At 45.0% G+C, this 14,767-nt stretch overlaps 1 protein-coding gene across 10 annotated transcripts in view; it reads right to left on the bottom strand.

Moving 5' to 3' along the window:
• The window catches only part of LOC132084660 (excitatory amino acid transporter 4-like), a 39,263-nt gene that overhangs the window by 1,946 nt on the left and 22,550 nt on the right, over nt 1-14,767 (bottom strand). For 5 of the 10 annotated variants that reach the window (XM_059489882.1, XM_059489879.1, XM_059489880.1 and 2 more), the window contains 9 exons: nt 12,062-12,319; nt 11,056-11,193; nt 10,051-10,255; nt 9,177-9,219; nt 8,308-8,648; nt 5,880-6,113; nt 4,657-4,851; nt 4,093-4,227; nt 2,336-2,691 (listed from right to left, as the gene is read on the bottom strand). In XM_059489882.1, coding sequence (XP_059345865.1) covers nt 2,493-2,691; nt 4,093-4,227; nt 4,657-4,851; nt 5,880-6,113; nt 8,308-8,648; nt 9,177-9,219; nt 10,051-10,255; nt 11,056-11,193; nt 12,062-12,275 — 1,704 coding nt within the window. In that variant the 5' untranslated portion in view covers nt 12,276-12,319 and the 3' untranslated portion in view covers nt 2,336-2,492. Of the gene's footprint in view, nt 1-388; nt 416-2,335; nt 2,692-4,092; nt 4,228-4,656; nt 4,852-5,879; nt 6,114-8,307; nt 8,649-9,176; nt 9,220-10,050; nt 10,256-11,055; nt 11,194-12,061; nt 12,320-14,767 lie in introns of those variants that run through there. The other 5 variants (XM_059489884.1, XM_059489883.1, XM_059489888.1 and 2 more) reach the window with 5 other exon arrangements.

The raw sequence follows: 14,767 nt of genomic DNA, 5'->3' as shown, positions 1-14,767 counted from the left end.
CTAGTGCTGTCTTAGCTCACTATAGATACAAGCTGATGCAGTGTGTCTGAAAACTCTTTGATTAAGATCCAGTCCTCAGATAGAGCCATCTCATCAAAGTAAGAGTCTAACCTTGCTAAGAGTTAGGATAAGATGAACAGACTTGAGTTTGCTGTATGTATGCATCAGGGGCAGTTATCCTGATCAGCCGATGCATAGCCTGCTAACAACCATGGTAACATGAGTCCAAGGTCTAAATCTTAATGTACAGGAAATATTCTTTCCTCAGTGCTCAGTAATAATAAATCTTTAGTTGGATTGTTGTGTCAAATTTTAGTCATTCCACTTCAAGAAAGATGTGGAACAGCAAGGAGAATGTCCAGAGGAGAGGAACATGAATGATTATTACCTGTGATACATACAGGATCTGTTTAGTCTAGAAAGGAGAAGAGCAGACATTATAAAAGTATTCAAACAAGATTTTAAAAAGTGCTACAAAGAGAAGGATAATCATTTGTTATCCAGCTCAGTTGCCTCCTGCTAGAGTAGATGTCAAAATAAGCTACCTGCCTTCCACAGTCAGCAAACAACTTGCTGCTTTACAGTGTGGAGCTAGCCACTGCTAAACAGAGCTACAACACACTTCTAGTTACCCTGTTCTGCTACCAGTCTTACATGAAAGAGATGCATTTGTGCATTTATCTCCTAATAATCGCCCAGTCCATAAAAATAGAATACTCTGCCTGCAGGATGTGGAATGTAGCAGCACCAGTATATAACCCTGCAGTTTCTGAACAACTAAAAAGAGCCTCATGATCTGGCATTGAACATCTCAAGAAACGTGTTTGAGGAAGCTTTGTTAGGGCTGGTGATGGCAGCATGGGCAGGTGTGCAGTTGTGATTGGCAAACTTGACTCGGGCAATGCCTCTGAGGTCTTCCTTCCACAATGTGCACCTCTGAGTGTATGGTTATGGCTAGGTATGTAAAACATCAATGTGTAAAGCCAAGGTAGAGGGGTGTAAGTGACATAGTGGGTTGGGAATAATGAGCAGATCTCAAGTTTAAATAGTACCTCGATGGGTCAGGAGGCTGCTCACTGCTATTCCTGCTCTTAGCCATTGTTAAAAGCAGGACAGCTATAATGCAGCAGCCCCAACACTGTGGATCCTTAACATCTTCCTGGTTAAGTTACAGACATTCATTTTTCTGGATGTTCATGGACCTGGATGTTATGGAACAAGTCCTAGTGGTCCTCTTCACTGGTGTGAGAGATACCAGCTGTATTCCTGGCCATGGCAGGGAAGGGGGAGAGAGCATGGATGAAGCAGGTCCCTACTTATATCTTTAGACTCTGAGATGTTATGGATGTAATTTGGGCTTATGTCCAAGTGTGTTAAACAGAAGCTGAATTCCATTTGGTAGGAATCGAAAAATATATCCTGAATTTTTAAGTCTGGGATCTGGCAAACCTGTGCAAGTGCTAAGTGATTTGTCTCTGCCTATAAAAGATAAGGATCTGTAGAAAGATAGAGGTGTTTGAAAGCACATTCCAAAGCAATGTGACCGAGGAGAAGTCACTTCTGAAAATAGGCAGAGATGACCACAGGAATCATTTCCTTAGGAATCCTGTGATAAGGAGTGAAACTGTTTTCTGAGCAAGTTTTGCATAGAAGGGAGTCATTCCTGGCATGGATGTATCACCCAGCTGCTCAGATGGGCAAATTGTTCTTAAACTTTGTGTTTCTCCTCCTAGTTTCAGTAGGATGAGAAGAGCTTGCTAAAGAGAATTTAAGTTAACTGGGTTTTGGCAGAACTTGGTAGAGGAGAGAGCTGTTTCAAGACTGAATAATGGATATAATAAATTTTGTAACTGTTTGCTTCTTTCACAATCCTTTAGGATCTTCCACTAATGAGAAGCCTATTGATCCCTATTGGTGCTACTAGCCAGCCATTCCAGCTGTATGATCCCACATTCCTTTAGGAAGTGGGTGACTCTAGTATCTGCAACTAAACAGGTTGCCAGTGGAGTTCTCAGGAAGCCTCAAGTGCATAATCTGTGCAAACACCAGGACTGTGAGCAAGGAGGTAAATGCTAAAAGCTTATTTGGGTGAAGGTACTAACCAGTTGAAGACTTTGCAGCTGTATCTTGCAGGACAGAATTACAGCAACATTTTGGTGCCAGTCCACAGATGGTGGTGTTCCCAACTCACCTGGCTACCTAGTTCAGAAATAAAGCAGCTCCTAGTCCAGCTCCTTCACTAGGTCTTCCATACTCAGGTCTAACTATTGGGCCTCATAAGAATGACTAAATCAGGCTTTCTTTGCACTTTAATTTTCTCCTTTTTAATGCCAGTCAGAAATAAGAGAGCAACATGATTAAGGAAGACTGCATGTGGCAGAGGCGATAGAAAAGCGAGCGTCTTGCACAATGGATCTTTCTCTGTCCTCCACTCTGGATTTCTGTTTCATTAATGCTTTTTACAGCATTAATCTGCACTCTGCTGCCCGATTTCACAGTGCTGTCTCCCTCCTGGAGTGCCTGTGGGTGTCATTCTGTGGGCAAACCAGGTGGGAGAGCTGTTCTTTCTCCTGTATCCCAGAATTACCAAGTTCGCAGTCTTGCGCATCCAGCTCATGCCGGGAGAGATGCTCCACAATGCCAGCCCCCAGAGAATCCCCCAGGACATTTGTAGTCGTTCTAAGGCGGTCCCTGAAAAATCAGAGTGAAAAACAAAATAGAGTTCATAGTAGCAGCTAAGGGGATGAAGATTATTTCAAGAAACATCTTCAGTGAAAATTTTTCTAAGTCATTCTAATAATGGATACTTCAACACTGATAGGAAAATTACTCCTAGAGAGCCTTCTTTGATTGACATCCCTGAGCTCAAGCCTCACATTCATTTCCATTTTATTGCATTCCCAACTTATTACTGGACAGTTTTGGATTCGACACAAATTAAGATGAAGGTTGCTGTGTTTGTACATGGACTCTGTCCTTTCCAAAAGCCTTGCTGCAGACTCAGAAGGCCTCAACACATCTGTTTAACTTAAGTTGCATTTTGTTTTACAAAAAGTGCTGAAATTCTGGTGCAATCCTATGACAGCACTGCTGTGGACACAGATTCCCTCAGCATGGACAGCATGGGGTAAGACAAGGCACCAGATTCTTTGTGCAAAACAGCACATCTAAAAGACCCTTTGCAATGAGATATTCTCCACAACCACAACAGTATGTCAGAGCTGCTGAAGCTGTCACCAGTTCAGCGTCCCATCAGATCCTTCAGTAGTAACAGTGGAGACTGATTGAAATAATCTACTCTGAGTAAGCACAAGAAGTAACCTGGCTTATTAGGAGGCAGGGCTCTTCCCAGCCAAGTCTGTTCTTATGCACAATCCACAGGAGAAGTGAAGGTGTTCCGCAAAACTGTTTCCAACTGGTCAGCCATGGCTGGGAGCAGAGTTTGCCTGCTTTGGCTACAAACCAACAATACAAGATACAGAAGAAAAAGGAGAACACTGACACTATCCATCTGTCAGGATTTTGGTATTTGAGAAGACAGAGAGGTGGGACTGTGCACAAATGCATTCTTCAATATGGTTCCTAAGAGCACTCCTACAAAATCACTTGTCCCAAGTGATTTTATTTAAAAGGGAAAGAAAACAAATGAAGCAACGTGGCTGACCAGCTGCACCCATGTAAACACTCTTCAGCTTTGTACAGCCCAGTCTCATCCCTCTCTCAATGTTTGGTAACCCAGAACTATCATTCTGTAGTGTGGATTTGCTTATTATTGGCACAGCTTTTCCCTATGACTCTGCAAATAATTTCTGGATACATTTTAAATAAAACAAATGGAGGACATTCTATTTGGTCACCAGGCTGATCAGCAAGTGACCTCTGATGCCTTGAGTCACTGAAGCATATGGCAAAGACTCCAGCATGGGCAGAGAGGGCTACTGTGCAAAGGTCTCAGGGACACAGGTGTGTTTTAACCTTTAATGGTTCGAGTTAGTGAGCGTGTTTTTAGCAGAGACATCGGGAATACAGATGATGTCTGTAATCACTGGCAGGAATGCACAGATGTGCATGCCTGCTGGGCAAGGAACTTACAGAAACCAGTCCACAGCGATGATCAGTGTAATGTCTTCAGTAGGCAACCCCACTGATGTCAGCACTATAACCATTGTCACCAGTCCTGCCTGGGGAATACCTGCGGCTCCGATGCTGGCTGCTGTGGCAGTGATGCTGGAGAGAATGGGAAAGCAGAGCTATCAGCAAAGGGAAGAAAAGAGCTGGTTGCCTTTGCAGAAATGTCAGGAATTAGCTCAAACTCATCATTGTCTTGGCAGCCTTTCTGCTCTGGTCACCAAGAAGCATAGTCACACATGGGACATCAACATAATGCCAGGCTGCCCCTGCCAGACACACCCTCATAAAAGTCTGCACACCACAGCTTTTCCTAAAACCTGGACATGTGAGAAGGGCTCAAGTAGATCCTTAAAGACATGGTGTCCACATGTGCTTTGACACCTGGATCTGTAGTACAACCCTTCTTTCCCATACTTTTTTTTTTCTTATTGTCTCTTCTGAGCAAAAGAAGAATGTGATCACACCTCAGATAAGCCAACAAAACTGAAACCCTTTCTGTAGTCCCAAAACTCTTTCAAAAGTCACCTTATTGTGATGATTTGCCCAAAGTCAAGTTCATAGTTGTTGACTTGTGCAATGAAGATGGCTGCAAGGGCCTCGTACAGAGCAGTGCCGTCCATGTTAATTGTGGCTCCCACAGGCAGCACAAACCTTGTGATGCGCCTGTCCACACCATTGTTTTCTTCCAGGCACCTGAAGGTTATGGGCAGAGTCGCTGAGCTGAAAGGAATTTACAAAACCACATGAATTGCATGTATGCCAACTTTGGAAGAAGGATTGAGCCTCTGCCTGGTTTATGACTTTACCTGCCTGCTTTTTCACCCTGCCATGTGAGCCAGAGGCCTGAAGCTGCTAGAAGAAAGAACAGTCTAAGCAAGGCTTCCTCAGATACGATGCATGCTGCAGTTACACATTTTGACATGGCTTTTCTCAGGGTGTTGGGACAGGGGCTGTATAACCCTGAGGCTGATGATGCTGGTATAACACCAAAAAAGGAGGATTCAGGGTACATAGGGCAGAGTGTCAAGACCAGAACTCCTTTTTCTGCTGTTAAAAATACTTGAGCCCTTTCTCATCCCTCTCAGTCCATAAGACAAGAATGATACATGTTTGAGAATATATCTTGCAGAGAAAGCAAAGAACTATTTCTGAAAGAGAACATGAACAGGAAAAATGCTCTGTGTTTTAGTATGAGAATGTATGTGGAAGAGCCTGCTATGTGCTTGCCAGGACACCAATATAACAAGAAACATAGCACTTAGTGAAATAAGTTACCTTATTGGCTGTGCAACATGGCAGTGTGAGTCACTGAACATAGTGGTGTTGATGCCTTTGCCCAGGTCTCTATGAAGTTAATGACAGCTGCATACAGTCTGTGTGCCTGAGAGAGACAGGCATGAAAATATCTGCAAGTACATGTGTGTGAGAGGTATGTGCATGTGGAATAGTACTGTGATTCGGCAGGATATTTGTCCTGAACTCAGTATTTCAGTGGTAAGTAAATTCACCCTCCTGGTCAGGAGGAATATGGCCATTCACTGATGGTCAGAGCTGGTCATATGAGTAGGGCTCCTGAGCAGGGCAAGTGGGAACCTTCCCATTCCCAAATGAGTTTGGTTGGTTCACAGCAAAAAGCTGCAAGTGCTAGAAATTGGGAGACCACAGTGCTGCATTGAGAGCAATGGAATGCTGAGATGTAGTATCTACATAGTATCAGCCCAGACCCCACTCCTAGATAGCCATCATACCTGGAGGAGGTGCCCAGGGCTGTGATGAGAGCCTGCAGGAGCCCTGCAATGAACACCCAGGGGTTTCGGTGAGTGACAATGAAGTAGAGCAGAGGCAGGATGCAAAGGGCATGAATGAGGAGTCCAACGATGACAGTGAGTGTGTACATCCCCAGCTGGCCTCCCATCACTGCTAGGTCATCCATCTCCAGGATTTTGCCCGCAATTAAAAACATGATCCCAACTGGAGCATACCTGTGACAGAAACACAAGGTCGATGGTCAGGACTGGCTCCCACACTTTCACACCAGATTTAACACATGCTCTCTGGATAAATCCCCAATAAGCCAGCATACCATAAGTGCTCACTGAGCCTAATCACTGGATTACACTGCTGGTTTCTTATCTAGAAACCTGGAGAGAGCTGGGACTTGTTTATCCCATGGTCAAAAATCAGCTCTTGGTGCATGCCTGGAGACCTCAGCACTCTGTTTGGCACACAGCATGGGCAGTGGTGGTTTCCTCCTCCTTTTGGGTTTTCTACATTTCTACAACACTCTTTCTAGAATTGATAAGGAAGATTATGTAGAGAAACCTTCAGAGTCCCTTCCTCTCCTAACAGAGCTTGAGCTGACGGTATTTTTTTTTTTCCTGAGAGGCACAGGAAAGTACAGGAGAAACAGGGAATCAGGGAGTAAAAGCAAGAGTATCCTATAGGCTCTGGGATATCAGCCTTGCTATCTTCAGATGCTCACATTTAGGGAATATGAACATGTAGGGATTCCAGATCTGGTGTAACAAGGACTGGACACACCAACACCTGTAAAAACAGCCATGGCTCATATAAAACCCCATTTTGAGGTATCCTGCTATCTTTTCCATTCCTCGTGTCTTTTTCCCCCCGTCCATAACAACGCAGCTGACAAGCAGCACTGAGATTCCACAGAAAATACATAAGTCAGATATGGAGAGAATCATGGGCACTAATATAATAATCAGACCAAGGAAAATTCCAGCTTCATGGCCACATCTCTCAGGGCTGGGACTCTGCAGCTCAAGAGCTCACATGCATTTCATGCACAAGGCTCAGAGTTCCACATGCCAAACTGCAGCTTAGCCCGGGAGGTTTGGAAAAGTTTCAGGAAAGGATTTAATAAATATTTCATTTCCTCTGATGTTCCTGTTAGAACACATCTTGGCTGCAGCCAGTGATCAGATCTCCCCAGGAAAAACAAGGTCCTGGGAGATGGTCTGCAGAGTGTGGCTAGTGGAAGGCATGCACAGGCAGTGTCCCAGGTGTAATCAGTATTCTATACATAAACACCCTGCCTTCCTTCATCTAAAGGGAGGTTTAAGGAGGGGTGTCGAAAGTCTCTGGAGTAGTATGCATGTCTATTTGTTCCACTGTGCTCATGCTCTCGCTTCTGTGCCCCCAGGCAAGTCTTACCTGTTCTTAGGAAAGCAAAGCCCCAAATTCTGGTTCAGACATGGAGTAAAGGGTCCCGGGGGTGTGGGGCTTCCCAACATCTCCTATGAGCTCTGGGATATTCTTCCCCTTTATGCCTTTTTCTGTAAGGCCTGTCCTGCTGTGCTCAGGACTTTGCTTTGAGATACAAGACTGTGACTTATAAGACTTAGAAGACTTCCAAGGAAAGGAAGCTGGAGTGATCTAAAATGGAGAAGGTGTCAGGCTGACAGTTTTCTTCCCTGTCAGACATTTGCACGTATTCTGCCAAAGCTGCATCTGTCCAATTTTGCAGTACCTGACAAAAGTTTGAGCCCCAACTGGGTAAAAAGCTTAAAATAACAATACTTGGTAAAATGCTGTCTTCTAGAGTCTTGTCTCAGCAATGCCTTGTTTGTCTGCACCATGTGTCATAGGCAGCCTTACACAGAAAGCAATGAGCAGCTGAGCTCCAGAGGAGTCATGATCTGGGAAGGATCTGAAAGGAAGTAACTTTGAGCTGATCCTCTCAACCCAGCTCAGCTCTCAGAGCTATTGCATTACTGCATACAGCTGCTACCCTGAAAGCAGGAAAGGGGCAAAGGGTTACTGTGATTCATAGCTAAGTCAAACTCCTGGAACACAGCTGGAAGGAAAGCTTCTGGTGAGAAGCAGAAGCTTCTCCTACTCCTCTTGGTAAGGCTAAGAGATCTTCCACTCCAGATCTCTGGTCTTCCAAGGATGTTTCCAGAGGCCTCAAGAAAAGCAAGTCCTGGTATACCTGATCTTTCTAAGGTATAAACAAAAAAAAAACAAACCAGGAAATGAAATGTGAACAAATATCCCATCCAGACTTTTCCCTCCAGCCTGATGGAGCCAAAGTAGAGCTGTGCCCATCTGCTTTTCCTGTCTTGTGCATGAAATCCTTAAAGCTACCCCACTTCTCATCATGTCAATAGAAACTGCACCTGCAGACCTCCTGCTCCAACCGGCCGTGCTCCTCACCAGATGATAATGGCCACCAGCCTCATGATGGCTTCGTTGAGGCAGTTAAAGAACTCCCGCAGGGCCCGTCCCTTCTGCTTCATGCTGCCGATCATCAAACCGAAGCACATGGAGAAAACTACCAGCCCCAGCGCGTTCACCCCATTGGCTGAGCCTGGGATGGGAATGACTTCTTCAAAGGTCAGCACCTCGGAGATGGTTCCCAGGGCATGAGTGACATTCTCCATGATGCTGGTGAAATTCTCAGGCACAGGGATCTGAGTGGTTACCACACCTGCTGTGGCATTGCTGCTGTGGAGGATGGTTCTGGTGAAGACTCTGGTGCTGTATTGAGTCTTGTACTGAAAAGACACAGATTATCAAATGCACTCACAGGCTCCAGTTCAGATGATCAGGACACATGCTGGGCTCTTATATGCTTTGCCTGTTCTCAAGGTCCCCAGTTTAGTGCTTTCACCAGAAAGGTCAGAAAGTTCATAGAGCAGAAGGTCAGAAGAGACCATTAGAGCATCTCATGTCGCTAGGACTGAGATATTCTGGCTTCTCTGATAACCTTTTGTGCCACTTCTAAGGGCACTAGCACTGCAGAAGAGATAGATTCTTGGAGAATCTATTCCATATCACTGCCAGCCCAAGCTTGCAACCCGAGATCATGCAAACCCTTCCTGCCTCTGTGGGATGGGAGGGAGGTTGAAGCCCCCATGTACAGACAGTTTGAAAAGCTTGCATGGGGGATGCTATAATACAGACTAGCGTTTGCAGTGCCTCCTGCAGCAGTCAGACCTGGGGAATAAAGTGCTATTCCATCCCTCAGAGAAGTAGATAGGACCATGGTCCAGGGTACAAGGTGCAAAGATGAGATTTCATACCTGTTTGAAGCAGGCTTCTACCAGGTTGGGTGGGAACATATTCCTACAGTAGATAAAACAAAGAAAGAGTTATTGTCTTGTTGACCTAGGAAGAAAACATGGGCTTCCTGGCCAACTTCTTTGTCCTGCAGCAATGTCTGAGGTCACAACTTTCACAATGTCCACTTAAGCCCTTTTGGTCTGACTGACAGAAGAAGGGAATATGCTGATCTTGCAACTTGTCAGACTTCCACTACATGCTTTCAGACTCCAGAAGGTTATTCAGGTATGTGGAAAGAGATGACACACATACTGCCCTGGGATATAGGTACATTGTAAAACCATCATCAAAGCAAACCGAACCTTGAAACAATACCATACTACAATGATTAATACACTGCCTTGCTCTCAGCTTCACCTCTACAGCTGTCATGTGAGCTCTCTGTTATCCACCTCAAAAACCACTTGACATGGTACAGCTTTGCAATTCACTGAGTAAGGTCACAGCAAGGGAAGAAAAGGCAATGTCTTGGGAACCGCTTCCTTGATTTCCTTTGTCATTAAAGATGGATATTTGGAGTAGCCTTTGCCAGGTGAATTTCTGAAACCTAGGTAGCCCACTGATGGTTTTAATTTCTTGTTTTGTGGAGCACACCATGACCTCTTACATTAATATCTCTGGAGAAGGGCTGGATTCCAGGCCATGTACTCAGTCTCAGAGTGGCAAAGCCAGTTAGCTAGACTAAACTAGAAATACTAGGCTTGCCAAGACTCAGCCTTTAACCTCTTTCCCTAAGACTGTATGCTTAAAGCTGTGATACTTCAAAAGGATGCTCCATGGAGGAATGTAATCTCACTGATATAGTCTCAACATGAGACCATCTTGTTTACCTACCTCACCAAGTCCATGAAGGCATCTGTAGTCTGCACCTGCTCAATTCTGCCTTCTCTGTGAAGTTTGTCCTTAGATCCTTTTCCTGGGTGTATGATGATCACCATGAAGATGCCAATGAAGACAGCTATGATTGTGGTCACCATGTAGTAGATGATAGCCCGCATCCCCATCTTCCCTGAGACTCTGCTGTCCAGTGAGGCCATTCCTGGGATGTCACACAGAAAGACTATGTGAGGAAGCCTATCATCTTAGAGAGAAAAGGAAAGCTTGAGGAAGATTCAAAGGGTGCAAGGCTTGTGCATGATTTGGACAGGGAGCCAAGGTCTCTAGGAAGCACAGCCTACAAGGAACAGAATTTGGAGTTCCAGGGTAACGTTGATATGGAAGAATGTGGCTTGTGATCATGAAGAAGCATAGCACTGGTGGATCTTAGTCTGCATTTGAGAATGTAGCAATTTTCTTTTAAAGCTCTCAGAAGGGAAATTACCCCGTCCTAGTACATTGGGCCTTTCAATCCCTAATGGTGGGAGGTTTCAGCAGGTGGAACACCTTGCAATCCCTACTGCTGTCGGAAAACTTGTCTGTCATGTCTTACTTGAGGATCTGGGTGAAACAAGCCCTCCAGCCAGTGATCAAATTCAATCCTTTTGGACTAACAAAAATTAACCTTCTCTAGGTTGGAGAAAACCTGAAATTTACTTGGGCAACAAACGTGGAGCCATTTGAGGTTATGTAGGATTAAATCCTTGTTAGTGCTGGGCATTGGAATCACTGCATTGTGTTCTCCCCAGTCTTCTGAGAAACCACAAGTTCTTCTGCTTCTCTGCACTACTACTGAGCCAGCAGGGGTCTCAGTGTGGATCATGTTCCCTATGGCTGTGGATTCAGGCTCGTCATTACTAGCCAAGCTAATCCAAGCACCTCCAGCTGGGTCATGAAGAGGTACCCCAACAACAGCTTTGCTGACCACTGTCTTGGCTGAAAGCAGCAGAAAGTACTTCTCACCTGTAATCAAGCTAGAGACAATGAGAGGAAGAACCAGCATCTGGAGCATACGCATCAGCAGCTCGCCAGGGAAGGAGAAGTACTTGATCTGGCGATAGGTCAGCTGGTAGGGCCGGAGGGAGAAGGCCAGGATAATTCCTGTGGATCAGCAAGGGATCAGAATGGAAGTGGCACAGTGTGACCCAGTGGTCTGTCCCTCAGTCCTACAATGTGTTTTTTCTCTTCTCATTTACTCTCAGTTGTTCTTCTTTACAAACGAACAAATGGTCATCTTCTAAAAGGCTATCGTCCAGTTTTTATTATATGCTCTCTCTCTCTCTCTGACGTATTTATATGCAGAGGAGTCTTGTGCGAAACCACAGGTCTCCTTGTTCCCTATTGGTCTTCCTCTATTGCTCTTCTGGAGTCTGTTCCCAGGAAGCTCATTAATACAAAATGCTGTGATGAGAGAGATGATCTCACAGACTAAAATAAGTGTGACTACATAGTTCAGATTGTTTGTCTACCCACCTCTTAAAGCTGAGTTCAGCCAGTTAGAGTCATGTAGCCTGGATCAAAAGCTAGGGACAACCTGCTATCTGTTAAGCAGATTTGGTTTGCATTGTATCACAGCCATTTGCAGCATTTCTGGTCCTGTCAGGCTACAGTTTTGGGACAAATCTGAAAAGCCCTCGTGCCTACAGCTGCACTCACAAGATACCTCTGAATAAACCTGGATGATTTGTACAAGGATTGGTTGAGTTGGACCATCAAACTCTTTCTATCATAGAGTGTTTCTATACTGCGCTAGAAAGGATCAACAAGGACTCCCTCCCACATACCCACTCTCTGTTGGGTCCCTTGCTCTTGCACAAAAGTACTCATTATGTGGGCAGCACTTTGAGCTGCCAGCTCATCAGCTTCAACTCCTCAGTCAAATCGCTGTGATAAAATAAAAATCTTCGTAAATAAACAGACATTTCCCCATATTTATAAATGGTGCCTGGTGTTGCCACCAGCTCCATACCTAGTAGGACCGCAGCAATGGTGAAGAGGACGAAGGCGTTTCTCCTGAAGAAGCTTTTAGCACTCTCAGCAGTGATGTTGTGCATCCGCTTCTTGGCCCGCGCCGCCCGCTTGTGCACAGCCTGCTGGAACCGCTGCACCCGGCTGTCGGCGTGGAGCCGCTTGGCTGCATCCTCGTTGAGGAACAGGCTGTTGACGTGGCTCTGCTCGCTCATGGTCAGCACAGCTCCTTAGTCCTCCAGGCACAGCTCTGCCTAGGCTGAGCAGGGAGAAGTACAGGCAGGAAAGCATAAGCTTGCCTTCGTCTTTAGGTCATTTCCCTGGGGCCTGCTTGCAAAGGTTTATTTAAAGCTGATTAATGACCTCCTCTGACCATCTGCAAGGAGCAGCCCTTGGTGAAGGGCATGTAAAGGGCTGCCAGGGTCTTGTCACTACTGCTTTGGTGCCTCTAGAGAAGCTCTGGCCCCTATAGCACCCAAGCTGGACTGAGGAGTGTTTTATGTTGGCCCAGGCAGCCAGAATGGGCTCCCCAGCCAGCCAGGCTTGTTCAAAGTTTGACCACTTTGGAATGGAATTAATTTTTATCACCTGGCAACAAACTCTCCTCCCATACACCACTCTTCCAAAGAAAACCAAGCAGCAAACAACATTTCTGATGGACCTCCAAGGTGGACAAGTCCCTACCACAACAACCTTCCCCATGACAGCAATTGGTGCTGGCTGTTTCTGCAGAAAGGAACATTATCCCCTTGCTTTACATGAAGTCTGAGGATAAGACTTTATTTACTGACTTTCCTTTGAAACACAACAGGACTTTAAAGTAGTATCTCTTGTCAAACTCCACTAATGGGATGAACCTGATGTTCTGTCTTGATAAATACTAAGACTGAAATCAAACCTACTCCAAAGAGATAAATAAATAACGAATTCTGCTCCGTTGCCAATTGGCTGACAGGCCTGGACAGTCTACTGTACTTTATCTGTTTAGTTTTTACTGTTATTTCTATATTCCTCAGAACAGAAGAACAAGGAGGCTGCACAGGCAAATCAGTCCCCTCTAGGGTGCTAGAAGGCACCAGCCACCCAAACAGTTCACATAGTGAGGAAGATTATTGCTGGACTATGCAGGTGCCATTTTCCTTCTGTCACTGTGCCTTGACAGATGGAAGGTCTGAAAATTATTCCCAGGAATTTGCAAAGGTAATACAAACCTAAATGAAACCAAAGAAGAACAAAGTCACCTTATCACATCAGCAAGTGCTGGAAAACCTTTGGTGTTGCAAGTCAAATAAGAGCTAGTCCATTTGTAATCCTAAATTTAAATCAAAGAAACCCTTAAAATTGAGACTATGTTCTCCATAAATTACACACCTAGTATCTTCCACTTGGACCCAGATAAATGCCTATAATGAACTGAAGACATTGCCTTAAAGAGGAGCGTCTTTGTGGTACAAGACTGCAAGGTCGTGCACAGAAGGTGGAGATCAACCTCCATTCTGAGACAAGGTTTGTTTGCATAGATGCTAATGCCTTTATGAGGTTCAGAACAGCAGACACATCTGAGGTGGCCCAGCCAAGTCACTCTAAGCCCCCCCAAGGCTAAGCTGCACAAAGGCCACTGGCAAAGAGGATGTGTATTTGCTGCAGGAACCTAGCAGTGCTGCTGTGGTCACCCCAGCTTTTAGGTCAGCAAACAGCATTCCATGGATTTTGATCCACTTGTTCCAGCTTGACCAAGCATTCCATTCCTTACTATTACCATTACCTTACCATTGCCCCACTTTTATCTGTTGGAGACAATACACACCAGACTGTGTGAAAAGTTTGCCTATCTTCCTTCCTTTCACTGCCAGTCCTGTTTTTCACAGCTACACCTGAGAAAAAGAAATGGCAATATTCATTCAGTTCATTGAGATTGTGCCACCTGAACCTGACAGTAGGTTTAGAAACTATGAATTCAATCCCCTTGTGTCCCACAATAAACTTGTATCATTTATAGCCTTTCAGATATAGAGTTCAACAAATGATCCAGGACAGGTGACACTGGAACACACCTAGGTGGGTTTAAATGTCTCCAGAGGGAGACTCCATGACCTGCTTGGGCAGCTGTTCCAGTCATCTCCCACTTTCAATGTCAGGAAGTGCTACCTCATGCTGACATGGAACTTTTTGTGTCGCAGACATTTCTCCACAGAAATCCTTTCTTTCGGATTTCTGTGTCTTCGGGAGGCCAGAGGCCTCCGAAGACAAGGTAAACAATTATTATCAGCTGCTGGGGAATGCAACAGGGGCACCTATTTTGATTGGTGATTGGTTCATGTTTTATGTTTATAATTAAGGGCCAATCACCAGTGCAAGCCAGGGGACTGAGTCCTTGGCCACAGCTTTGTTGTGGATTCTTTTCTATCTCTTCCTAGCTAGCCTAGCTGCTCTGCAAACCTCTCTCCTTATTCTTTCTAGTATAACTATAATGTATTATAGCTTATATTAATAAATCAAGCCTTCTGATTCAAGAAACAAGATTCACCGTCTCTCTCTCACCAGCTGCGCCCATTCAGGCGCGGTAATACTTTTTGTGGTTTCGTTTGAGGCCATTACTCCTTGTTCTCTTGCTTGGGCATTAGGACTTCCTAACATCCAGTCTGATCATTCCCTGGCACGACTTTGGACCTTCCCAGTTGTGCTGCCCCAGGATCTCAGAGAGAAC

The sequence above is a fragment of the Ammospiza nelsoni genome, chromosome 27, assembly GCF_027579445.1.
Source record: "Ammospiza nelsoni isolate bAmmNel1 chromosome 27, bAmmNel1.pri, whole genome shotgun sequence".
In the NCBI taxonomy this organism is placed as follows: domain Eukaryota; kingdom Metazoa; phylum Chordata; class Aves; order Passeriformes; family Passerellidae; genus Ammospiza; species Ammospiza nelsoni.
This window is presented reverse-complemented; position numbering and strand designations above follow the sequence as displayed.